This window comes from Rhinolophus ferrumequinum, chromosome 27 (assembly GCF_004115265.2).
Source record: "Rhinolophus ferrumequinum isolate MPI-CBG mRhiFer1 chromosome 27, mRhiFer1_v1.p, whole genome shotgun sequence".
NCBI lineage: Eukaryota > Metazoa > Chordata > Mammalia > Chiroptera > Rhinolophidae > Rhinolophus > Rhinolophus ferrumequinum.
The window spans coordinates 7,945,490-7,972,163 of NC_046310.1; the positions used below are offsets into that span (position 1 = coordinate 7,945,490).

General features: G+C 37.7%; 1 protein-coding gene across 1 annotated transcript in view; it reads right to left on the reverse strand.

The window, feature by feature from the left end:
* The window catches only part of USH2A (usherin), a 559,517-nt gene that overhangs the window by 142,109 nt on the left and 390,734 nt on the right, over positions 1 to 26,674 (reverse strand). Inside the window, exons 44-46 of the mRNA XM_033099662.1 lie at positions 16,103 to 16,312; positions 14,576 to 14,778; positions 10,113 to 10,225 (exon numbers count right to left, since the gene is read on the reverse strand). Of these exons, the coding sequence (XP_032955553.1) occupies positions 10,113 to 10,225; positions 14,576 to 14,778; positions 16,103 to 16,312 (526 nt within the window). The remainder of the gene's footprint in view (positions 1 to 10,112; positions 10,226 to 14,575; positions 14,779 to 16,102; positions 16,313 to 26,674) is intronic.

The window sequence follows — 26,674 nt, forward strand, 5'->3', positions numbered from 1 at the left end:
GCTAAAAATGATGTCTGGAAATTCAACAATCATCTTGCAGCCATTTGAGAAAGACAGTAAGAATCACAGAGACGCCCTCATGGTATTTGGTGTAGCTGAACAATAATCTCTCTGGAACTGTCTACTTAAGCCTCCATTGTTGGGTGTTTTGTTACTTGTAGCCAAAACAAATGTCCAAATTCATTAAAAAAAACATATTTGTCAGTTGATAAACTTATCAATTGATAACATTTGTCAATGAATCTATTTATAAATAAAACTGATCAATTTTATCAACTGATAAAAACAGTCAAATATGTTTATGATCAGAAATACAAGAAATGGAAATTTCCATCACAAATCCTGTTTTACATTCTCACATGCTTGAAGATATTCTATTTTTAAAAATTAAGCCACAAGCTTGTTCTAGATATTAGTATATTTTTAAGAGAGGTTGATATACAATAAAGGCATAACATCTGACCAAAACTTTGTTACATTTTCAATGATATATTAATGTTTCATTTGCTGTAGCAAATGAGATCATAACATAAAGCTGTTCACAGAGGAGTTAACCTTGATTACAATGATTTACTCTCTGGTTAATGTTACAGAACTTTAATTTTGTACGTAGGTCTACTTGCCAGAATGATACATCCTAGGGGACACACCAGTACTACCTTTAGTATTTTTTTTTAAATAAGCTCTATAAACAGAAAGTAGTTAAACTTTATGATAAAGCTCCAGAGATTTGGACATGACATATTCTTGCAATTTAGCACGGCAAGGAAAGTCTATTATTTGCAAAACACTAGGTAAATATAATTATTTTTGTTCTTACTGTTTTCAAAGAAAGAGGGTAGAACTCTGACATCAAAATTAATTCTATTTGTATAATTCTAGAATCTCCCACCATAACAAGTAACCAATCACAAACAGTTAAGGGTCCCTTTACTTATAAAACATTCCAGTAGGAATTCTGGAGGACAGCAAGTACCTGTGAGTTTAGTCCCTATACTTCAAAGAGCTGAGAATAAAAATTTCACAATAACTTAAAACGACTACTCTTCTGTCATTGTGTAAAATAATATTTTTGTCATACCTTTCATCTTAAGGAGAAATACATCTTTACGGACCAAATTACTGGACCCTATCAGAATTCCAAGTGACAACACGTATTAGGAATTCAATTAAGTCCAACATTTACATTAAAAAAGAAGCAGTCAAGATAACCTTGACATTTAATAGACTGCTTTTAAATAAAAGAAAATTATTATTTCATTTTCTTGGGGGTACAAACATAACACATTCGCTAATAAGACTCTGTAGATAGGAAATGTCACCTACGAGAGAACAGTTTCACAGGTGACTTGCAGAGCCACCATTGTTATTCTAAGGCCTTTATCCAACTTTCAAAATTAATTTCACATTTTGCAGATACCTCTTTTGTATTCACCGCATAATCAACCACAAAAGAGACCATATTTAAGTGACATTCAAGGATCTGACTTACCCACAAAAGCTGGTAAATTAGTAAAGTCTAGAAAACAGGTGTAGAATACCATGTCGTTGTAATATGTCTTTTTTGCATAGCGTAGCTGAATTGAGATCACCTATACGTTTAGTGATAGCACTAATAGTTTTGCTTGAGGATCTGAGTCACGCACAAGAATGTGAATGAATGACCAAAGGAAAATGGACTGAACACCTCTACATCTCTCATTAGAACCAATGAGAGTAACATTGACAAATCTTCTGGTTGACAATTTGAAATGAAAGACATCTCTGATAACTACGCACTTTTATTAGGTTGGTGCAAAAGTAATGGCGTTTTTTTGCAATTATTTTTAACCTTTTAAACTGCCATTACTTTTGCACCAACCTAATATTAACTGGATTACTGGTTTTGTTGTTTCAATGTGTAAGAGTAAAAACAGAAGAAGCATTTTTAAACTATAGGGATACATATTAAATATTGTGGAAACAAGTGGAAACTTGTGTGTGTGTGTGTGAACTAGTAAAGATTGTATGCTCATGTAGAAACAGACTGAATCCTTGAATGAAACTTTTTTGGGGGCAAATTTGTTCATAAAGCAACAATTAGTTAATTTAGCTCTCTAAGCACTAAGGCCTGAAATTTAAGCTACCTTAATAAAATTTCTGATAAAAGCCACCATGTCTATACACGATTTGGTACCTGGATTCAATGAGTGTTCAGATATTCTAGTTGGAGATATTTCTTCTTAATTCTGTCATATTGTTACTAAACTTCCTACTCTTCCATTAATATACACACTGTGCCACCACCACAATAATCATCCCTTCCAGTGATTGCTTCAGGAAGTACAAAATAACACTGAAGATAAAAAGGAATATGGGAAAACCATTCTTTACCACCTACCTTTTTACAGGTGAATATTAAAATGATATAGGTCAGACAGAACTTTTATGAAGAGTGAGGGTTCCCACTGGCATTCTTTAATATTTTATTCTAATATTTCATCATTTGGTCAAAATGATGTTGTTTGGGCCAAAGGGGGGGGAACTTCATATATCTAAAGACATCAATCTAGATTATTATACACTGAACAGCCCCAGATTCCTTGATTATGATTATACTGGCTTTTTTTTTTTCTATTCAACTTGGTCATTTTTGTCAATCATTTGTGCAATAGTCAAGCTCTTTAATACTCTTCCAGATTGTGGTTATCAAAAACGAGCATGCCATTTTTAATATAAGACTAAATAAATGTAGTAGGATGAAAATATTAATTCTCTGCTCTCAAGTCACATCACTGAATAGTTAATTATCTACTAGAATGTTTAGCATACCTATGTTTACCATAGTAGGCAAAAAACAAAACTAAACAAACAACAACAACAAAAAATCAAGACAAAACCGTGTCTTTGAGTAATAGGGACGCAATATAGCAATGTAAAATCAAGTGTTTAGATGTGTAGCCAAGGCTACACATATTATAAAAACACATAAGCTACGATCACTGTCTTCTAGACTAAGCAATGAGGGTACCATAGCAGAAGAGGTTGTGGCTTTGAATCGGTGGATAAGATGAGAAGAGTTCTAGACAGGTAGATCCACTTAAGGAAAAGCACAAGGTGGGAATCAGCCGAGCCTTATATGGAAGAGTGAGATGACCAACTTTATGAGGGAATGATCCATATCCAGCAAAAATGGAGGTTTGAATATATACATATACATACATATATACATATACATATATACATATATACCAGGCTGCCAGTCTCTGAAAAAAGTCAAAGAGGGAAAATCAAGTATAGAGAAGAGTCCTTGCTCTCAGATGCCACAAAATATGCAGGTTTCCAAGTTTTGCCTCAAATTTGGAGAGGCAAAATGGTCAAGATTCTTTTTCTACAAGCCATGACCTCTTGTGCCATATTCAACCCCAAGCTAAGTCCTTGGAAAATCGAGGGGGATTTATAAATGACAGGGGTTTAACCTTCATTTGCGCACGCAACCTGTGCTGCTATCAGAAAGGCTTCTGAAAAGTTGGTGTGTAAAAATATAATTTATATCGTTCAGTAAGTAGCTTGAGGCAAATTTTTAAACAATTATTTGTGAATGCTACAAAGAATTATACCTCGCAGTTCTCATCAATAATACAGCCCCAAACTGATGTGGAACCGAAACAAACCACCACGGTTCTCATAAAAGGCTGGCAGAAACTTGCCTTCTCTCTGCTTCCCCTCAGGCCTCATACCTGCAAAGCAGGCGTTCTGGAATACTAGCTAGCGGTAATGGAATAGAATCTCTCCCCTTACCCTTTTTTCCCCCCTTAGCTTATGCATTTATGGAGAATAAATAAGTAAACTCCACAGGCAGCCCAGTCAAGCAGTCAGCTGCAGGGTTTGTCGTATTTCAATCAAAGCCAGGGCCAGTCAGCCATCTTCACCCAGAGCAGTCTCTACATTCTCAAGGACCAGAATTAATGAATTAGCTATTGATTAAATTCCACTCCAACAAATCCACCAAGCCAAACAAATGAACTACCCAGGGCACATGTAGGCCGTGGCCAGACATGTCCAGGCTATCGATCGGTAGTTAGTATTCTTTTGGGATATGAGGCAGCTGATGATAATATGACAAGTATGGAAAATGCAATGTGGAAACAGAGTTTGTTTTTGGAGAAGCAGGTTATTAACCCTAGAAGGATTCATCTGATCTTTATTTGGAGCCATGGCATTTTTGGTTTACATATAACAGAAAATACATGCGTAAGTGCTTGTACTGAAACTAAAACCAAAGACAAATGTGTACGCCATCCATATAATCATACAGAGCAATCGGCTATCTCTGTATGTTATTAAAAATATGTGAAGTGATTAAGAAGTACAGATTGTTAGTACAAAATAGTCACGGGGATGTAAAGTACAGCATAGGGAATGGAGTTAATAATATTGCAACAACTATGTATAGTACCAGGTGGGTACTAGATTTATTGGCGAGATCACTGCATAAATTATATAAATGTCTAACCACTATGCGGTACACCTGAAACTAACAGAAAGTAATACTGAATGTCAACTGTAGCTGAAAAAATAATTTAAAAAATGTATATGAAAGTTACATCTTACCGACAACTGCATTTTACCAAAACTAAGCAACGCATCTAAAAAATATATTTCTCATTAGAAACAAATTATTTTAAATGCTGTTGGAATAAATCCAGTTTACTGACATTTCTCTGGAAGAATTTCACATTTGATTTTGTATTTTACTAATATAAAAGAATCTGTTTTTAAAAAATCCCAAAATAGAAACATAACTAACAGGTCTATATTGCCAGAAGTATAATGAGATTATACAAACAATAACATGTACACAGGAGGCTAACTGCTTTGGTGTTGGTGTAATTTTGATTAACGGCTTGGCAGTCAATACCCACTCATTAGAGTCTTGCCTTTGGAAAATGTCGCTCTGTAACGATGGATCATTTTAAGAAAGGAAAGATTTTGCATGCCAGTATTTTGGTCGTGAACAATTGCTATCAAGTTTTTGCTGGATCTCTGACCAAGAAAGAATGAGAGAGAGAGAGAGAGAGAGAGAGAGAGAGAGAGAGAAGGAGAGAGAGAGAGAGAGAGAGAGAGAGAGAGAGAGAGAGAGAGAGAGAGAGAGAGAGAGAGGAAGGGAGGAGGAAGGGGGAGGGGACAAGGAAGGGGAGGGAAGGAGAAAGAAAATTGCCAAAGGCATTGGAATAATGAGAAATATGGTGGAAGGGGACTTTCCATACTGGTCAATGTGGACTAAGCCTGTTAGAGACTTTCTCTCCCCTAATTTCACCAAAAAGTCTGCACAAATTACAAAAAGCAACCACCCAAGGTCTCTGAAAAGCTGACTGTAGAGGCAGATCAGGAATGAATGAGTTCCCCCCTCCGTTTTCTCTCATCATTAACTCAGGAGCAGCCGCAGTCTGAACTGTCCACCGGCAAGCAAAGCTCTGAGAGAAACCCAGTCTTTGTAGCCAGAATAAAAAAAGGCCTCCCCAGATAGAGGGTATGAGGGAAATCCGTGTCTTGTGTTATTTACTCCCCGCACCCCCCTGCTGGGGCAGCTTTTGAGACTGATTTCAGCCAGGGAGCTGTGCTATGGCATCCCTGACCAAACGGGGATCTAACATCCCAAGAAAAATGTATCTTTCTGACCGGAGGAAGCAGGAAAAGGGGCCCCTGTGGTCTAAAGTATGTGCATGGGGAAATCCCTGTTTTTTTCGTTTCATTTTTTTCTTTTTCTCTATTTTTCTCTCATCTCATTGCCTCCAAAACAGCTCCATTTCTGTAACCGTGAGGTAGCTTGGGAGGCTAAACTTCCAAGAGAAACTATGTCTAACTAGCTAAAGATCCAGGAAAGTAAGTTGAAGAGATCTAGAAAACTTGGGGGGAGGGGTGGGGAATCTCAGAGAAGAGAAAGCTAAGTGATCTAATTCTTGTATGTGAATGTTTACAGCAACTTTAGTCAGAGTCATCAAGAACTGAAAACAGCCCAAGTTATACACCAACTGCAGCATATTCACACACTGGAATATTACTCATTAACAAAAAGTACAATAACATGGCCGAATCTTAAATGCATTATGCTAAGTGAAAGAAGCCAGACTTAAATGGCTACACATTATATGGTTCCACTTATATGACAATACAGAACAGGCAAATTAGAGAGACTAGAAGAGAGCAGCGTTTGCTCAGTTTGGAGGAGGGAGGAGGACGGGTTGGCTATAAAGGGTGCAGTGTGAAGGAATAGTTTGACCTCATGGAACCCTGTCATATCTTGATTGTGCTGGTCTTTACACAACTCTATGCATGTGTCAAAGCTCGTAGAAATACGGAGCAAAACAGAATGTATTTTATTCTATGCAGTGGAAGTAAAATGTAAGAGAATAAAAAAAAATAAACAACTTCAGGAAACCCAGGATCTTTTCAGAAGTTTAATTCACTGTTAAAACTAGGCGGTTCTCTTAACATCTAGTCAGTTTTTAATAGAAAAAAAAAATATATATATATATACATATTTTATATATATGTGTGTGTGTATATATATATTCACACACACACACACACACATACATATTCTCTTCAAATGTCTTAAATTGCCCTTATTCTAATGCCAAATTTAATTGCTATTTGACTGCGTATGGAATAATAAGATGAAAAGGTTCTTTAATTAAGAATTCTGAGGCACTGTATTCCAACCATGGATGTTATTGTTCAGAAGCCCAATAATGCCATTTGGATTCCAAAGCAGCATGTACATGGTCCTTCTGTTCTTCCTGGAAACTTCGTGGATGTGCTTTTTTAACCTGGTATTTTGAAATTTCCTGACAACGTCTTTTTCTTTGGCTCCTTTTTCCATCACTATGCTGGTATTTGCAGACTTTTAATCTGGACATCGGTGACTTTGGTTCTGGGATATTTTCTTGTCATCCTTCTTGATTTTTCTCCCTCTTTTTCCTCTGCTTTCTCATTCTGCAACTCTTTATTATTCACGTACTAGATTTCCTGGGTTTTTTTCTTTTTTTTTTTTAATATTTACTTTTTTTCTTGACATCTTTGCTTTTGTTATTGCACGTTCAGAAACTTTGCTTTAGATTTTCTTCCAAAGTTTCCATTTGGCTTCATACATTTAATTTCCATCAGGTTTTCCCCTGACCCTCCAGTTTAATTATGTTTTCAAAGTAAATTTGTTAGTTTGTTTCATAGATAATTCCTTTTTATCTCTTTGAGGTAGTTATAAATTTTTTTCCCTACTCTGCATTATCTCTGTGTCTTTGAATTCTCTTCTTTGATATTTTGGTCCTTTCAGTCTTTCAGAGTGATGCACCTGAGAAGCTGACAAGACGCTTTAGATATGAGTGAGCCTTGCTGACTGCTGTACTTCCCCACTAAGTGACCAGGGGGCAAACTGTCTTTTCTGTTAGGGGATCCCCATCCGCATATTTCTAGAGGTATTTTATTTGGGGCCATTCAAGCTTTTCCAGAGAAGAATGTCCATTTCCCTCCACTTTCCTGCCTGGGGACATTTATGGCTTTTTTTTTTTTTTTTTTTTTTCAGAACAGAGCTGGGGAAAAGTTGAGGCTTCCATCATTCCAATTATCAACTTCCATTTTATCACAATTTTTTCCTTTGCCTCTCACCCCAGCTTTCCCCTGTGACTAGCAGCCCTCATTTCTACGTACCTCTGTGCAATTTCCCTAGAGAATAAACTTCTGATCTCCTGGTGGTGGACTACGTCACATGGAGAAAGAGAAATAGACACCTGGATGCATAATGCAATAGGTAGGAGACCTTGAATTCTGTGAGTTTATGTGTCAACTGGACTGTACCACAAGGCACCCAGACATTTGGGTAAACCCTATATCTGGGTGCATCTGCAAGCTTGTTTCTAATGGGATTAGCATTTGGCTCATTGGACTAGGTAAAGCAGATGTCTCTCCTCAAAGGGAACACCCAGTCAGTGAGGGTCTGAATAGAGAGGCAGAGGAGGGGAATTCCCTCTACCTGCCTGTGACTTGGGCTAAGACGTCAGTCTCCAGGCCTGGACGGCGATTTGTACCACTGGCTCCTCTGAGTCTCAAACCTCTGGACTTGGATGGGTCCAAGCTTTCCTGAGTCTCTACTTTTGGTTCTGTTTCTCTGGAGAACCCTGATTCATTACAGGGTTCTAAATCATTTTTTTTTTTCCCAGACTTTCCACTAATCCCATGATTTCAGCTTTCAGCCTTACCCCGTCTTCCCCGTTCTTCATAATCCTTGAAGCTTGTAAGAGCTCGGATGCTGAGGTTCTCTGTAGGGCAAATTAGTTTGTTTTATGCCATTATCTCCCTCTGCCAATCGACACTCTGGGTGTACATTTCTAAACTGTACAGTCATTTGGGTCTCTCTGCCAAATATTGCTTCCAAAATTGTGTTGAAATCTCTCTTCTGTTACACGCTCTGTCGTTTTCCTTGCCCTTGTTGTTTAATACCCTTTTAATGTTTTGGCCATCAATTTAATATATTTGGGGATAAGCCACAACTACAAAATAGTTTTCCTCTGCTATCATCTGCGAGAATCTTCTTAAAGGGAAAAAAATACCCTCGAGACAGAGACACATATGGGCATTTGTACGACTTCTAATTAAGCTTACATTTTATTTTTAGCTACACAATCTAAGCTATATTCCCGTATGCCATTCACCAGGGTTTGAGTCCTGGGGATGCTAACAGACAAGAAATGTAACATCATCCACCCACTGAACTACAATTCTTCCTTGAGTTCTTTTAAGACTGAACTCATACACTACACCTTCCGTGATGTCTTCACTGATAATTATGGGTAGGGTTTAATATTTTTCTCTTTACGCATTTCTTGCATATTATAAACTTCTACTGCAAGGTTCTCCACATCGTTTTATAAACATCTGCTTAGCTATTGTGTCTCCCAGAGTGGACTGGAACTGTGAAAATTTAGAACCACATCTTACACGTCTTTGTACTGCTTCTGCCTCTTACATTATCATACCCACAAATATGTTTGCTGAAAGGGTAAGTAAAGGTTTCTGGTGCCCCTTTAAATTCACCATTTTCCTCCTGCATAGTAGGCAATCCTCTGGATACTGTAGGTGGGGAAAATCTGCTGAGGGGATTATCATTTAAGTAACAGCCCTCAAAATAGACAGATATCTATCACGAGTTTGATAGAAGATATGCTCAAGAAGACAAAATAAGATTTCTGCCGGGAATAGCTAAGAATAATTGTTTTTTTCCAATTATTTTAATCACTTGTTCCCAAAATCAGAGCATGTATTTTTTAACTAAAAACAACAACAACAACAACACTAGAAATTTTAATATGTCATAAAGGAATCCTTCAGAATTGAAATATTTTATAATAATTTGAGTGTGTGTGTGTGTGTGTGTGTGTGTGTGTGTGTGTGAAATGTGAAGGGTGATTGATTCTGCTGGGGCAAAATAGGATGTAAAAGTACTCATATTTCTTTCTCTAACCTCAACTTGATACAGAGGGATGAACAACTATCACAGTTTGGCTTGGGAAATAATGTTACATCTCTTGTTATTATTGTTATGGTTAATTTTGAATTGAAAATAGACTCACTTTCAAATTATGGCCGCATCTTAGCAACAAAAGAAAATAGAAAACGAAAGGGATTTTGTTAAGTAGCTGATAAAATTGGTAATGCTTATCCAAAATGATCTCCCCTATTTATTTTATAGCTATGTCTAGCTTTAGGGCAATATGATAAATGTAAATCTATTTTCTTCCAAAGAGATTAAATTAGAAGGTAGTCGTTGTAATTAAAATGGTATTCTTTGTCTCACAAAAGGATGCACTGAAGTACATTTAAATAAAGAAACTTTCATGCTTTCAGCCTTTGTTCAGAGCTCACTAAATACACAGAACCGAAACTGGACAGAAACGGATATCAAAAACTAAATGTTAGCGGGTGTGTCCAGTGAAGACTAGTTCAATAATACCAAAGCTTTGATTTATACACGTATTTATAGCAACTTATTAAATGAGATTGTCATGGCTCAGATCATATTTTTGATTTTTATCATCACTGCTTATAATGTTAGATTAACTGACAAAAATGTGTACCTTGAAGTGATGTCACGAATCGTGGGTGTTAGTATATCACTTGGAGTATCTCCCATGGTGGTGAATTGGGTTCCATTGCTTTTCCCACAGGCGTATGTCGTGCAGACTTCGACCTGCAAACAGTAGTTTAGGAAAGCATAAATGCACCTATTTTCAAGATCCAGAATGCCAATGACTGAATGTCACCCATCCCCATTTCATATGAATCTCTTAACAGTCTCTTGGGTTTCATTAAATATTAATTTTTGATGTTAACTGACTCCAGTGGGACAAGCTCAGAATAGAGTGCAGAAATGGGCTCAGGACAATTGATTTGGTGATGAAAATAGTGATGTGTAGTCTCTGGTTCCAACCATTCAGACAGACATATTAATCTATTTGGAGCACAGTTAAGGAATGGAAGATGTCTGGGTGACAGTTTGCAAGCGCAATAATTATCGCTGTATACCACTCTCTAGGTCTATAACCAGGCAGTGTAATAATGCTATCTTCTGGAAGTCTTGACACTTTCCAGCAAATGGCCTAAATGCTAATGTCTAATGGAAGAAAAATGAGGGCTCGAGAAACCTTCCAATATGGCTGAGTTATTTTATATCCATTTGTTCCAGCTGCAATTGTATTTTTACCGTAATCGCCGCAGAAAATTACCATTCGCCCCTAAATCTACCACCTCATCTGAATAAAAACTGAGGAGGGTAGAATAATGATAGATTAGAAACCGGGTTCATCGAACATTAGTAACACACAAAAGAACACATTGAATAAGAGGGAGGAGAGAGTAATGCAGGTACAAAAGACTGCTAGAGGAACATCCACAAAGCGATATCATTCTGCTCTCAGTTAAAGCATAAACCAAAGTGGACCTGTACTATTTTCCAGCGCTAACTGAATTTCAGCATCTAATATAAACAGAGGGTTTATATTAGGTACTGATGAAACTTAAACACCAACAGAGCTTTTAAGCTAAGTACTTCTCTGAATTTCCACTTTTCATTTGAGGAAAGACAAAAGTGATCTCCACTGTTTTTAGTGGCCATGCCATCTTATTCTTAGGGCAGTTTGCACCTAAATGGGAGTGGAGGCATATTTGTCTAATGCTGTATAAGTTGTGTTATCTGTCTATGTCAAATAGAATTCTGAGGTAATATTTAATAGATATTTATTTAAACAGTATCAAGGTTCTCCACTCCAAGTATGTCCAATTAAATCTTGAGTAACTTAAAGGCAGATGAACTTAAAATATATTGGCTGGTAATAGAATTAATGACAATAAAACTTCATACACATTAGAAAATATCTGACTTGATGCATAGTGAGATAACTTGAAATCACCTCAACTGAATTTATTGTGTAAAGAATATGTACCAAAGATTACAATGGGTACTTGCACCAACACGTTCACTGAGTCCTCACAATTCCATTTTCCTACGTTTGAAAATGGGAGGGCAGAGAAATAAGGGAATACGATTCAAGCTGCTGAGATGTGAGGTATCTGACTTGAGCTTTACTATAACTTACTTCCTTATCACCTAAACCTTAAGCATAACTTTAAGTTCTAAACCACTTAGGTGTATTCAAATGATTCTCCAGGAAGTTTTCATTTTGACTTTGGAGAAATGTGTCAATATTTTTCTCATTCTTACTAATGTAATATCCCACCTCCTTCTTTGTGGCATATTTCTGGGGCTACAGCAACAGTGTATGTCATATGAATGAAACACAAATATAATGGTTTACATTGACAAGAAAGATAAAACTGAATCAAAAATTGAAATTATCACTCTCTTTAAAAAGGGATATGTACTCTAGGTCCATCCATGTTGTTGCAAATGGTAAGATTTCTTTCTTCTTTATGGCTGCGTAATACTCCATTGTATAAATGTACCACAGTTTCTTAATCCAGTCATCTACCGATGGGCATTTTGGTTGTTTCCATGTCTTAGCTATTGTGTATGTTAAGCGAAATAAGTCAGACAGAGAAAGACAAATACCATATAATCTCACTTATATGCGGATTCTAAAGAAAAGAATAAGAGAATGAACTAATCAGAAACAGTTTTGGAGACAAAGAGGAAAAACTGAGGGTTGCTAGATGGGTGGGAGGGGTGGGGGGTGGGGGGGAAGGTGAGGGGATTGGAGGGCAGTCGGTGACCACAGGATGGCCACGGGTTTGAAAATTAATCTGGGGAATGTAATTTGGTGGTTACCAGAAGGTAAAGGGGTTGGGGGGTGGGGGATGAGGGTGAGGGGGATCAAATGTATGGTGATGGAAGGGGAGCTGACTCTGGGTGGTGAACACACAGTGTGATTTAGGGATGATGTGATACAGAATTGCACACCTGAAATCTATGTAATTTTACTAACAATTGTCACCCCAATAAATTTAAAAAAAAAGGGATATGTAAATGGATACATTCAAAAAAGTACATTTTTTGGTGCATCTACATGTCTGCTTTAAAATCAATGGCTATTTTACAAGGGGGGGGGTAGCATACATTTAACTCTAAAGTAGTAGGCATAAAAATTAAGCGCATATTTTAAATGGAGCTAAACTGTCTTTGACATCATAAATGAAAATTATTAAAATTTGATATTCAAATTTCCTGTGATGCAACAACTATTTCAAGTCTATGTGCCTGTACTATGAAGAACTTCACAAGAATACAGTCACCAATACTAAGAATATCTTCATCACTAATAAGAAAATTTAAGTACTTGATGTTAATTGTCCCCTCACCTGGTTCCATGTCCCAAATCTGATCAAAATGCACTCTCCTCACTGACTCAAACGAGTAGCTATGAGAAAAGCCTTTCACAGTAGAATATGCCTGAAATATTTAAATGTCAGCTCTTGCACAGCACTCAGTGGTCTCAGCTCCAGGTTGTACCACAATTCCTGATAAAGCAAACAAATCAGCTGTCTTTGGAGGGCTCTGTTTGTCCACCGGTGCCCCAAAGAGGATAATACGGCAAATCCTCCTTCCTATGGTAACCTGTTCACACAGCTATGTTTTTAATTATTTGAATGTATTGTTTGCTTTGTTTGTTTGTTCGTTTTCTAATTTGACCTATGACGTATATGCATACATGGACTAAGGACCATGGACATAAACATTAGTCCACATCTTCCATGCCAAGATAACTCGGGCGGGTTAATGAAAATCATGGAGTGTAATGAAAAATTATCAATGTACCTGTCTTCTTTGATCATCACACATCTTTTTATTCTGTTTTCTTAAGAAGCCAGGCCTGCTAGTGGAAGAGGCTAACACACTGGTTACAGTCAGGTGATTATGTATTTTCACCATCACATTTGGGGAAAGAAGGTGATGAGAAAATGAAAAAGGTAGCACTTAGTGAACAGACCCAGGAAAAAGTTTCTGTGGTCAAATAAAATCTCTATGCTTAATATCTTCTGAAAACTATTTATAGAGCTCTCATCAATTTTAGAAGTAGCATAGTTTATTAAAAAATGTACTACATTGCAGCATTTCTCTTTAAACTCTGAGCTTCTGAAACACTCTGTTTGTATCAATAATTTCCACATGTGGCTTTGCTAACTTTCATAGCCTAGCACTCTAACAAGATTTCCACTTCCTTCAGGATAAGTTCCTTGTTTTAAATGCCTTATAAGGTATTCCCTGTATTTTTTCTCCTTTTAAGGTTAGCTGAGCTTGAAGAGGTCTGTAAGTTGGGCCTCAGATGGCCAACGCACTCTCTGAAATTGCATGCTCACTTGTCTCGTGTAAGTACGTACCTATTTTCCTAGGGCAGGTTGCACTGACTTCCTCAGGGTCTCTGAGAAGCCCAAGAGACAAATGTTTAAATACAACTGCTCTCATATAGGTGAGGGCCATCGAGCAAGTGATGAATGATGAACAGATATATTTCTTTTCTCCTTAGAGAAAAATCTTTTACTATGTCTTTGTCTGCCAGATATCCATTTATGTTTTCTCATTGCATTCAGAATCACAGAATACTGGAGGTGGACAGAATGCTTTAGGTCACCTAGTCCACTGCCTTTACAAAAGAGATCACTGACACTTAGTAGGTTAATAACTTCCCTACAGTTATTAAATTATTAGTAAATAGCAGAAGCAGGAATAGAAAGAATGTCTTTATAATCGTAGGCTTATTCTTACCAGTAAAAAAGCAGGAAAAAGACAAACTGTTTGGCAAGACTTATTGCAAATGCATGATTTGCTTCATTTTGCCAGGGAGAATATTATCATCATCCTCGTCACCATCGTTTTCCATATGACCATTACCTTCTCTCCAGAGACTCCCATGTTTGCCCACAGCACACAGATTTCCTCGTGATCAATTTCACTCTTTTTCTCTCCCTTCCCCACCAAATAAATAATCTGTAACCAACATGGAAGGTACCCACCTAGAGTTATATAACCTGACATGTTTTACTGAACATACTCATAAACTTAACTATCAAGAAACAATGTTCTAACCTGAATGTCATAGATAGTAAAGGGAGATAGTTCTCGTAGAATGAAAGACCCAGGCACATTCATTCCAGTCTTGTAGAGCTTCTTATTTACATAGACAGAATATTCACTGACAACACCATTTGGGTTTGAAGGAGATGTCCAGATGACACGTACAGCTGTACTGTTGATGATGACAACCTCTGGAGGAAGAATGCCCCGAGGCTCTAGAATTAAAGAAAGAAACTGAATAAACTCCAGCTGTCTCTGAAAAAGCACTTATGAAACTAAATGCAGATTAGTATTTCGGTTTAGCGAAGGGTCCGTTGCTTATCTGCTTTCCTCTGATGAAGTTAGCACAGGCTGTAGTCCTCTGTAAATTGGCTTATTATACTCTCAGTTAGAAACCCTAAGAATTGGTGGTAAAATGCTTTATACCACCAGCATAGTGTTACTCTTCAGTACTCTGTGACCAGTGGGATATGATGATAAATTATTCACCCATCTGCACCACTAACACATATCTATTATTTGTCTCTTTTCTCATCCTTTCACTCTGTATCTCCCAGGGGGAGAAAAAAACAAAAGAAAATTTGCTCCTTAAGCAAAAAATAAAACTCAAATACATCGAGGCTGGTGGAACGTGAAAAATCATTTGACTTTACTAGCTTGTAACTCAAGCAATATGAAGCAATAATGCAATATTGTCATTATGTAAATGATTCTGAATGTTGATTACCATAGGTAATGATGAAATCTAACAGTAGAAAAAAATCTTGCTTGGCGTTAAATTACACAATTATTCAAGCATGTCAGAAATAACTATGCAAAGACCTATTTTTATCTTAAGAACCCATATTAACTAGTTGAAAAATTGTCCTTGTGATCCATTCTATTTTATAAACAAAAGGTGTCGACCTTTGGCACCACAAAGGAAAATGGGTGCCACACTTAGAGTGCTCTGCTAATGACCTGGAACACTTGCTTGGGAGGTAATGATATTATAATGTTTATAATGAGACTTTATAAAGCCAAAAAGATTAGAAAGACCATTCCAAACTCATTTCAGATTCACAAGTTGCTTCCCTTGCTTCCTCCCCCTTGCTAACTGGCTTAGAAATGAGTCACAGGCAATTTTTCTCAGTGGCTGAACTTCCACCTACCATTTCTGGTGACTCAGGGAAGGCCCTCGCTGGGCTTGGCTGTCGTTTTGAAAAGCATACTGCTTCTGAGAGCAAATCTTTAAAAAAAAAAAATGTTTCTAAATGTCACCATTTATTGATGCGAAGTCAGCTCCAAACTAAGCAGACACTGCAAAGAACAGGAACAAACTGGGCTAATATCCCATTATTAGAGCCTTGTGCTGCTGTCTCTATGGGCCCACTTATTGATCCGCCACTTGATGACAGCAAGCACTTAAGCATTTTAGCCCTGACCCTCCCCTCCCTCCAACACCGGAAATTTTATAATGGAGGGATGACTGATCTCAACCTCAGCAAGAATCAATCAATCCCAGGCGCATCTCTGAAGCTGAGTATCCCGTGGACTCACCCCCGTCGCACGTGGTTGCGTGCAGTACTTCACTGCCGATGCTCTGGACTCCATTGAAGACAGAGATGAAAATCTGGTACTCCGTGCTTGGATTTAAGTGGCCAATGACATGAGAATTTACATCGGGGGGGATTTTGAGAGATTCATTCGAGGTAGTGGAACTCCAGAAAAGCATATAATATTCAACATCACCTTGTAGGTCTTGAAAAGCTGTTAACAATAAACACAGGACAACGTAAGTGTGACTGATCTAAAGAGGCTTCAGGGGATAAAAAGACAGAGAATAAAGTCTATCATTAGCTACTCCTATAATTGGAAAAAGGAAAGCTTGTGGAACCTTTATGGTGGTGCTGTATTTTGTTAACAAAGTTGATTGTTTTCCCCCATCTCATAATGAATTGCATAGTCTTACCTTTATCGGATAAGGTAAAATAAACTTATAAATTCCCTTTAAATATTTCAGCTATGCTACTTAGAATTATTCAACTAATGTTGAAAAGTTTGATATAATAATAGTGAGAGGAAAGTAAGAGTAAAATAAAAATATGCAACGCATGGAACAATGGTTCTTAAGTAACATAATCCTCGAGAGACTACCTACACTACTACAAATAAGGGCATTTTCTGACACAGATCCTAAAACTTGAGAGGCTTTTTAACCTGCTAACAAAATCTGCTAAATGATACCTAGAAGCATGTGTAGACAGATATCCTGTTATGTACACTCTCGATGTAGCAGTGATACAGTGCGTTCTCCTTAAGGATTCACTCAGTAGGATACTAGCATAATATTTGAATTTTTATCAAGGCTTTCATTCTTTTCTCCTAGTCCCGTCATTGTGTCTCTGTGATGTAGATAAGCTGTTAAAGAATGCCGGAATCAATCAATCACTGTCTCACAAGGATAACTCATCAATTCCTCAACCTTCATCCTTGCAAAGGCTAGTCTACTATTTTCTTTTTCCTCTTCTACCCAGTTTCTCCATTCTTGCCCTAAGTTCTGCGTTTCATTAACTTCCTACAGTGAAACTTTAAATACAAGTTGCAAGGCAGCCATATTTTCTGGTGGGAAGCAGCACACCGCTGTGCTTCCATGAATAGTATTTGCAATGATCTTATGCAAGAACTATTACTTCGGTTTGTGTTAGGGTTGGCGTCCTGGACCACTGGTTGACAAGCCTCCTAATTTTGTATGTAAAGGTGTATGTCAAGACAGTCAGCAGCACTAATCAAGGACTGGGAGGAAAACGTGGCATTTCTTTTGATGGTTATTGAAGTGCAGTGCCCTCTAATACGTGAGATCCTAGCATAGGACCATGTAAAAGAAATCTCTCTGGGCACTATATGACTTTCATTCGTTGCTATTTAATTTCTTAATTAAAGTTTATCGGGGAGACAATTTTTAGTAACGTTACATAGGTTTCATGTGTATAATGCTGTAACACTTCATCTATACATCACATTGTGTGTTCACCAGCCAGAGTCAGTTCTCCTTCCATCGTCATGTATTACTCTCATGTCCCACCCTCCTCTCCTCCCTTACCCTCTGGTAACCACTAAACTATTGTCTCTGTCTACGAGTTTTTGTTTCATTTGTTTGTTTTGTTAATTTGTTGTTTTCAGTTTTATATACTACATATCAGTGAGATCATATGGTTCTCAACTGTTTCCATCTGACTTATTTCACTTAGCATAATAATCTTAAGTTCCATCCATGTTGTCGCAAATGGTCCTATTTCATCTTTTCTTATGGCAGAGTAGTATTCCATTGTGTATATATACCACATCTTTTTTTATCCAAGCATCCATCAACATTTCTCCAAAGAGAAATTTGTATGTACAAATGGCCAACAGACATATGAAAAAATGCTCAACATCACTAATCATCAGAGGAATGCAAATTAAAACCACAATGAGATATCACCTCACCCCAGTTAGATTGGCTATCATCAACAAGACACATAGTAACAAAGTGTTGGAGAGGCTGTGGAGAAAAAAAACAAAACTCTTATACACTGTTGGTAGGAATGCAGATTGGTGCAGCTGCTATAGAAGGCAGTGTGGAGGTTCCTCAAAAAATTAAGAATAGAATTAACAAGTGACCCAGCAATCCCTCTCCTGGATATCTACCTAAAAAATATGAAAACATTTATCCGTAAGATATATGTGCTCTGATGTTCATTGCAGCTTTACGGTGGCCAAGACATGACTTTCTTTTCAGAACCACTTTTTCATTAAGATCTCGGGGGTCTTGAATAACAACTAAATACTGTTTTTTTTTGTTGTTTTTTGTTTGTTTCCTGAGCACACTACTGCTTTGACCTCATCTCTAGTCAGCAGAGTTGAAAGAGTTTATAGTAAGAGATCTTCAGCAATTAATTTGGAAAACTAGGGGGATTGAGATGTTTCTCTTCTCTGATGTCACAAAATGTAAGCACCTTCAGTAATGAGGTCGTTATTATGTACCGGCGGTAACTGGCTATTCATGTCCATCAGTATTTTCCCAAATGTATAGCAAAACCTCTGGTGCTATGAGAGTGAAAGATCCATCTGTCATCAGAACTAGTTTCTACTGGCTTACAGTATAGTAACACTCAGTCTGTGGCAGCCCAGATATAACAGACACAGTACAAGATTTAAAGTTCACGTTGTAGCTTCACTTAAAGGAGCAGTCTAGTTAGAAATTCAAGCCCTAAAGATATAACATTAATGAAATGCTTTCAAACTCCACTTACAAGCATATATGGATTTTACCTGGGTTATTAAACGTGCCTGATCTCTCTCTCTCTTCTATCAAGTTCCAAGTAATGCACTTACTTATGTACATTGAAAGTATTGAAACTAGCACCACAAGTTTAAGATGAGCAAAGATCGTCTGTCAACATCTGGATGAAATTCCACTAACTACCCACTCTTAGTCACGTACCATAGCTCAAGCCCTCTGAAACAGAACAGAATCTATTGTTCCAAAGACATTAGGGAATGATGGTGATTCAGCCCCTTTGGTTATGTCTTACTCCTTAACAGAGAGGACCAGAAACAGGAAGTAGATCTGGGCAACAAGTGCCAAACTGTCCTGCCTCTCACTAATATCGGCTTCACCATTTCTTCATTCATTTAACCATCATGGTGCAGAGTCCAAAACGGGAAAAAAAAACATTGTGGAAATACACTACATCTTCATATCTCGAGTCATCTTATGAGCGGTGCATGCATAGGAACTATTTCATTGTTCACACAAGGATTTTAAACTTCAGTGGGTTCTACCTAAGTTAGCAAACCATCTAAGAAATAGAAGATACACCCTCAGTTCAACAGGCCCGCACAGACCTTGAGTTTCCCTCTGAGAGAGGAATGCTGTTAGAACTGAAATAGCTGGTATGAAGAGCTAAGTAAATTTCACCCTCCCCTGTATTGGTAAAAGCTGGGCCTAAATGTACAGTTGAACCTTGAACAATACAAACTTGAACTTCACGGGTCCACTTATATGCAGATATTTTTCAATAAATACATAATTGTCCCTCCATGTCCCAGATTCCACCTCTGTGGATTCAACCACCCTGGACTGAAAACAGTATTTTCTATTCAAGGTCAGGAACCCACGTTTGGGAATACACGATGGATGAGGAGGGCCAACTATATGCATTGTTCTATGTAATTTTATATTTATATCAGGGATTTGAGTATCCTCAGATTTTGATATCCACCGGTGATGCTGGTACCAATCCCCTCCACATACAAACGGACAAACATAGTGAAGTTCTGGTGTTATCAAAAGTTACATGCAGAGTTTCAACTGTGTAGGGGTTGGTACCTCTAACCTTTGCATTATTCAAGGGTCAACTGTATTTTTCTTTTTTGAAACAGGAAAACATGAAGGAAACGTAGTCTACAACCTTCGGACACAGAATTGTTTTTGTATTTATCTTCCATAAGAAAGAGATAGAAGTTTTAAAAGGCATTTGCACGGTGTTCTTAAAAATAACAAAAGGGACATTCCTGTTATGAAAAAGAAGGCTCAATCAAAGAAGTGCCTGCAATTATGAAAAGACAGACATGAAGGTGGAGATATTAAGTGATCTCGCTTAAATAAAAAAGAAAGCAAGGAAACATAAAAAGCAATGACAGAATTAAAATCTACATTGAAAACCCAAAAGAACAGAGTTAGAAATGTACAACAGGAAATAATAAAGAGGAAAATGACTAAGAAGAAATCAATAAATGTCAATATTATAGATATTAAGATAAAAACAATAAAAAGCTAATTAACTAAAAAAAAAAATGAATGGAATAAATAATCATGAATAGAAAATACCCCATAAGACCCTACCCAATAGGAAGGATTATGTCTATAAATTAAATAGATTAATGCAGTTTGGCCAAAATAATAACAACATATCAAAACACAGACATATCATGGAATATTATGACATTTCAAAGGTAAACTAAAAATTAAAAGATCATCTATAAAGGAGAAAAATTCAGGCACATTTCCGACTTCTCATCTGGAACGTCAAATGTTAGAGGACAATGGAGCAATTTAAGCAAGCTTTGAGGGAAAATATTTTGGTACAAAAATTTAATATACATCCAAGGCATTATTTATGTGTAACTGCAACAAAAAGACTTGCATGGGTAAAAAATAAGAAAATGAGTAAAGACAACAGAAATACTTTCTTATTTAGGCAAAAATTAAGAGAATATGTAACTAATTTATTTACTTTTTTTTAACTTCAATGATAAAAATGTACCAATAATTGTTATCCAGAAGACTGAAAGATGAAGAAAGATCTAGAACTCAAGATTGGGGAAGGTTAAGAATTGATGACAAACCTCGAAACTATTTAGGGAAAGCAATCATGTAAAAATAATTATACACTATTTTTTAAACTAAACATTGAAAATAGTGGGCGAGAAGGGCAAAAACAGTAACAACACACCAAATTCTTTATCATACATAAAAAAGAAAACCATGGAAAAACAGAAAAAGATATTACTAACCACTAGTGGCATTAATGGGATAAAAAGCAATTCAACTTTCAAAACCACTACAGAAGATAAAAGTTATGGCAAAGGTTCCTAGCATTCACCAACACCCATGTTTTTCTCTTGTCAAACAGCTACTACATTTTTGGGGCCCCTTATATCTGGGTGAGTTCATATGACCAGTTTGTGCCAGTCTGGGCGTAAGGTATTATAGAGCAATTGACCATCTCTGATTGTTTCTAATTTCCCCAGGTGGAGAAGGATCCAGGGAATAGTGGATCCATAGATGAAAGGAGCGTAGGTCCTTAGGTGACCCTTAAGAGTTTAGAAAACAATACAGAAGAGTTAATAGATCAGATTTGGGGGTTTGGTTTCTGTGTGAATCCCATTAAAGAAGATAGAACACATAGCAATAATCAAGGGAAGGAGGCTTTCAAAGTTGTTTTATTTAAGTCTTCTTGAGTTTGAAGTGTTTTTGTAGCTACCCAGAAATTAAAGTGTGAACAGCTGAGTTAGTGTTAGATAATCTGATATCACTGTGTGAGGCTCTCCCATGAGATTATGTTAAATATGTGTAGATCAGGAAACATTCTCTCCGATATTCTGATTCTATTATACGTGACCCATATTTTACAGACTTCATAATATTTGAGGAGGTATTGTTCTAACTGTAGCACATCAGTCAGCCTGAGTGACTTGAAGAAGAGTATAACCTCTGGCACAGTCTTTGCTATCAAGTGCCATTTTTGGTGGTGATTTCCATATACTGGTCAGAAATGTGGTCTGAGCTGTAGCAAATCCTTAAATATAGAACAGGCTCCTCTCTTTTACAATGAATTCCCAAGTAATTTAAAACAGTTGTTAGAGGGTATAGTTGAAAGTCTTCTTGCAACAGCAACTGGATTATGCGCCTCGCAGGCTATTGGATTATTTTTAGAGATTATAATCAATATTAATTGCATCCTCTAGATCTTTAACATCTAGATCAGGGGTCAGCAAACTGTAGTCTGTGAACAAAATCTGGCCTGCAGGCCAAATCTGGCCTGCCACCTGTTTTTATATAACCTGCAAGCTAAGAATGGTTCTTACATTATTAAAAGGTTGGGGAAAAAAGCAGAAGAATAGTATTTTGTGACATGTGAAAATGATATGAAAAGCAATTCTCAGTGTCCATATAAATTTTTATTGGATCACAGCCATGCTTGTGTTTAAGCGTCCTCTACTACTGTTTCCGTGTTATAATGGTGATGCAGAGTAGTTGCTATAAAGACTGTATACAGCCTGCAAAAGCTCAAGTATTTACTACGTGGCCCTTTACAAAAATGTGTGTGACCCTGATCTCAAGAAATTAAGGAAACCATTCCATTCAATAGGTCTCCTAATTGATTTGTCTAGGATTGCATTCTTCAGTTATCTGTCATTAGCAGCCTCATTGGGAGGTAATTTTATTCAAATGTAAAAACCCAGAAGGATTCTATTAAGGTTATTTGATGATAGACATGTCTATCTTGCTCAGAGATCCTCAAATTAGAGTCTAATTTTCAAAGTTCTATAGTGCAGGGCCCTGTGCCATCTACTCAGTGCTTCTTGGAAAATTTTGAGCATATAGAAAATACTTCTTGAGAAAACCCTTCCTCTGCCTGAAGGCAAAACTGCTTGTATGACAACGTGGGAAGATTCTCTCAGGCAATGATCCAAGCCGGGCTCCCTATTTTCCCAACAAGACATCTCATGTATTCTTTCTGATTTAAGCATCAAATACAAATTACTGTATTTTTGCACTTCCCCACCCCACCGCCCAACTACTTTCATCTTGCATTATGTCCCAGCGCCTATAAATAGCCTGCCAGAGAAGACTGTATTTAAAGGAAGTTGTATATGAGATGTGTTAATTATTCATCATGCTATATTTGGTAATGAACACAGGATAGGTCATTTCTGCGCTTTAAGTGAATTGATATAGACACACAGGGACTGAGTTAGTAAACTAAATAAAGTGACTTAAAGGAAACTGATGTTAATTTGCCTCTCACATGATAGCTCCAAAGTCTATGAATCCAATTGTGTTCCCTGTGGCCGCTCAAGAACCTAGGTTCTTTCCCTTACGTGGTTTTGGGCATCTAGAGTGCGGTCCATGCCTACAGAGTTGAAACTGAGAACAGTGCCATCCCCACATTCCGGGGAAATATGAAGCGAGAACAGATAGGTACATGCTCTATGTCATATGGCTATGACCCGCAGAGACACACGTCATTTCCTTTCGCATTCTATTGGTACAGGCACCGTCACGTGGCCACGACTAACTGCAAGGGAGGCGGGTAAACATAATCGCTAGATTGGTCAACATGGTGGTGGGGGACAAGGGCACGGCATCACCACTAAAAGGAATAGGGGAGAGTAGTACCATGCAATAGTCAGGTAATTACACAGCGACGTATATTCTTTATCTATCTTCAACTCACTGTAGAAATGCTTTTACCAGAATGCCTTGTGAGAGCATGTTCTTAACTTTTATGAGAAATGCTTTCCCAATTTTTTTCATGTTTTATAAAACTGCTCTTGAAAGCACTGTGCACATTTTAGAGACAGAGTCATAGTTTATACCAATAGTGAATGATTACTAAGTGCTACACAGGCATTATTTCATGTAATGATTATTATAACATTTTAAGACAGTTATTATTATTCTCTTCATAATTTGGATCGGGAAACTAGGATTTAGTGAAGCCAAGCGGCGTGTTTTAGGTCCTAGTGCTAGAAAATACTGGAACTGGGATTCAAAGTTAAGTCTCTCGGATCCCAAAGCCTATTATTTACGTCATCCATTCATATTACTTCATAAAGTTATGTCATTTCTTGGGTTAGGAGAATTTGAAACAATGATAAAAATGGAATCACCAACAGGAGAGTTGGAGTGTGAAAGAATACTCAGGAAAGAACTTGGAGAAGTCTTTATTTAGGGGATGAGGAGAAGGAGTAGCTGGTGAGAAAGGAGGGAGTGTTTCAGTCAGGAGGGGTCATTTGCAGTGTCCACTGCCACAGAGAAACAGAGGGTGGCACTGAGAAAAGACCACTGCATGGGGTCATTAAGTGATGATAACTTCAAGAGGCCCATGTCATTAGCGTATAAGGTCAGACGACAGCAGGTGCACAAGTGAACAGGAGGGCTGCCGGGGGAACGGCCAACAGAGTCGATTTGCTTTGATAACTGGAGTTACGGGAAGGGGACCAGAGGATCAGGTGCGCCAGCTGTGGTGAGTGCTTTCCTGAACAGGTGAGATGTGGAATTATTTCTATAAATTGCCACATGAGCGGGATACATTCCGACAAAGTCAGAAATTCTTCTCGCCACAAAATCTGGTGGTTTCTGATTGAGACATCGAGATGAGGCAGATGCTGTCTGTGTGGGTTTAAGTTTGCTCTTTTAATGGTGATGCCTTCATACTTCACTCATTTTCAAGAGAACTTGCTGAGATATTACAATGGCAGGAGTTATGCCATTAATTGCAGTATTTCCCGTGCACAGGGGAAAATAAATGTCGTAAGTAAATGTGTATGGAAGGAAAGGAAAGGAAGAGAAAGGAAAGGACAGGAAAGGAAAGGAAAAGGAAGGAGAAAGACAGAAGAGAAAAAGAGAAGGAGGGACGATGGCAGAAAAAGGAAGGAGAGAGGCAGATAAGGAAGATTACATGAGAGGGGATGTGCACACCTGAAGCCTGGGCTGAGCTCCTGTCAGATGGTAAGGGGGCAACATTTCCATGTCTTTCATTTCCTCTTTGTCAATACTTTCCCCTCACTCCCTCCAGTGTCTTCCTGCTCTTCTCTTTCTGTCGCTGACCTCGTTGGTGAGGAGACCTCGGAAGAGTGCTACCTTTCCACTGCACTCCCTCGTGGGCATTTCCTCACTTCACTGTTTAGTTTAGAACGAGCAGTACCAACGAGATGAATCATATTAAATCACTTTTGACAAAGTCTAATGACCATTAAGGCAAAAGGCATGAGAAGTAGCTGAAAACGGGCCACCTCAGCCCTAAGTCGGCCTTTGGGAAGTGCCATCGTGCTTTTCTGATGATTGTATCAATAATTTAAGGGCGGGTGTTTTTGTACCCCTTCTAGAAATGTGATCTCTTGCATTATCTTCATGGTTTTTCGTTGAGGCCGAAATATTTGATTCTATTATAGAAAGCAGGGATAAGAACCTGACATCTCTAGGGACCAGGCAGGTAGGGAGTGTGTGATCTGAAGAAGCCACCACTCACTGCCAGCCGATATTTTCCCTAGAGTAATGCGGGAACAGTTTCACCCAATCATTTGATTTTTCAAATCAACCCCCAAATCCTCATCATTATGTGAAATCTTCTGATTATTAAGTGTTGGCAAAATACTATTTCAAACACTGTAGGCAAAACAATGCGTGGAGGATGGCGGACGTCAGCACGGCACATGTGCTGCTGCTAGCTTGCTCTATCCACCCTAAAACTGCACGGAGGAAATGCAGGGGTGCTTTTAGGTGACATGACACACACACTGACGCAAAGGTTTACGATGGCAGCTTCTAAAATTTTCAATAACCTATCCCTGTTAATCTGTGATTGGTAAAGTCTGCCACAAATATCGTGCTATCAAAACGGTGTGTACACATGGAGGGTCATAGTTAAGAAATACTAGTATGTTTTAATAAATACATTTTATGGTTTTGTTGAAAGGCAATTTTTAGTAAGTAAATATTTATAAGTTTATTCATGTGACTTTCAATCTATAGTTTTGTGCCTTTTAACATGTTAGACAATGAGCCAATTTAATCTTACAAATCAAGAAAACAATTTAAGTTAATATTGCAAAACATAGGTTACCCTTTCATAGAGGACTGACTAGTTAATTTATTAGGCTGGCACAAAAGTAATTGCGGTTTTCGCAATTATTTTTAACCTTTTAAACCACAATTACTTTTGCACCAACCTAATCCTTAGGAGAGCAGGTTGCACGAGGAGAGAAAATGATTACGCAACAAGCTTTTGCAGTCCCAATCCTCTTCGAAGACTTAACCTTCGTGCTCACAAATAGTGATCTGAAAAATGCCTAAGGTACGAAGGGAAATAACGGCAGATTGCATTACCTACATCCCGAAGGTCAGAGGTTCAGATTATCAAAGTAATGAAACTTCAGTGAGCTGCTTCACATCTATTAGGTTTGTCAGTTTTTATAAGCAAGCTTACTTCAGGCATGCAATTATAACATAAAGGACCGATATTGGTGAGAATTCAGCAGTGGGATCTTAACGGAAGCATTCACGTGGCGGCCGAGCGAGAGTGAGTCCGCCTTTATGAATGGCTTTTAAGATGGATCAGGTGGTAAGGGTGACAAAGAAAGGAAGAGGAAGATGAGTGAAAATGTATTATACTGTACATAAAAATCCATCTCCAGATAAAAACTTTGTATTTTTCCCAGAGGTGTCTCAGAGGGTAATCATAGCATCAATTAAATGGTATCCATCCATTTAAATGGTCTAAGAAACCCCAGTAGACATGACATTGATCATTAGAAACCTGCAACCTTATAAAACCCCCCAGAGTGATAGTCTTCTAT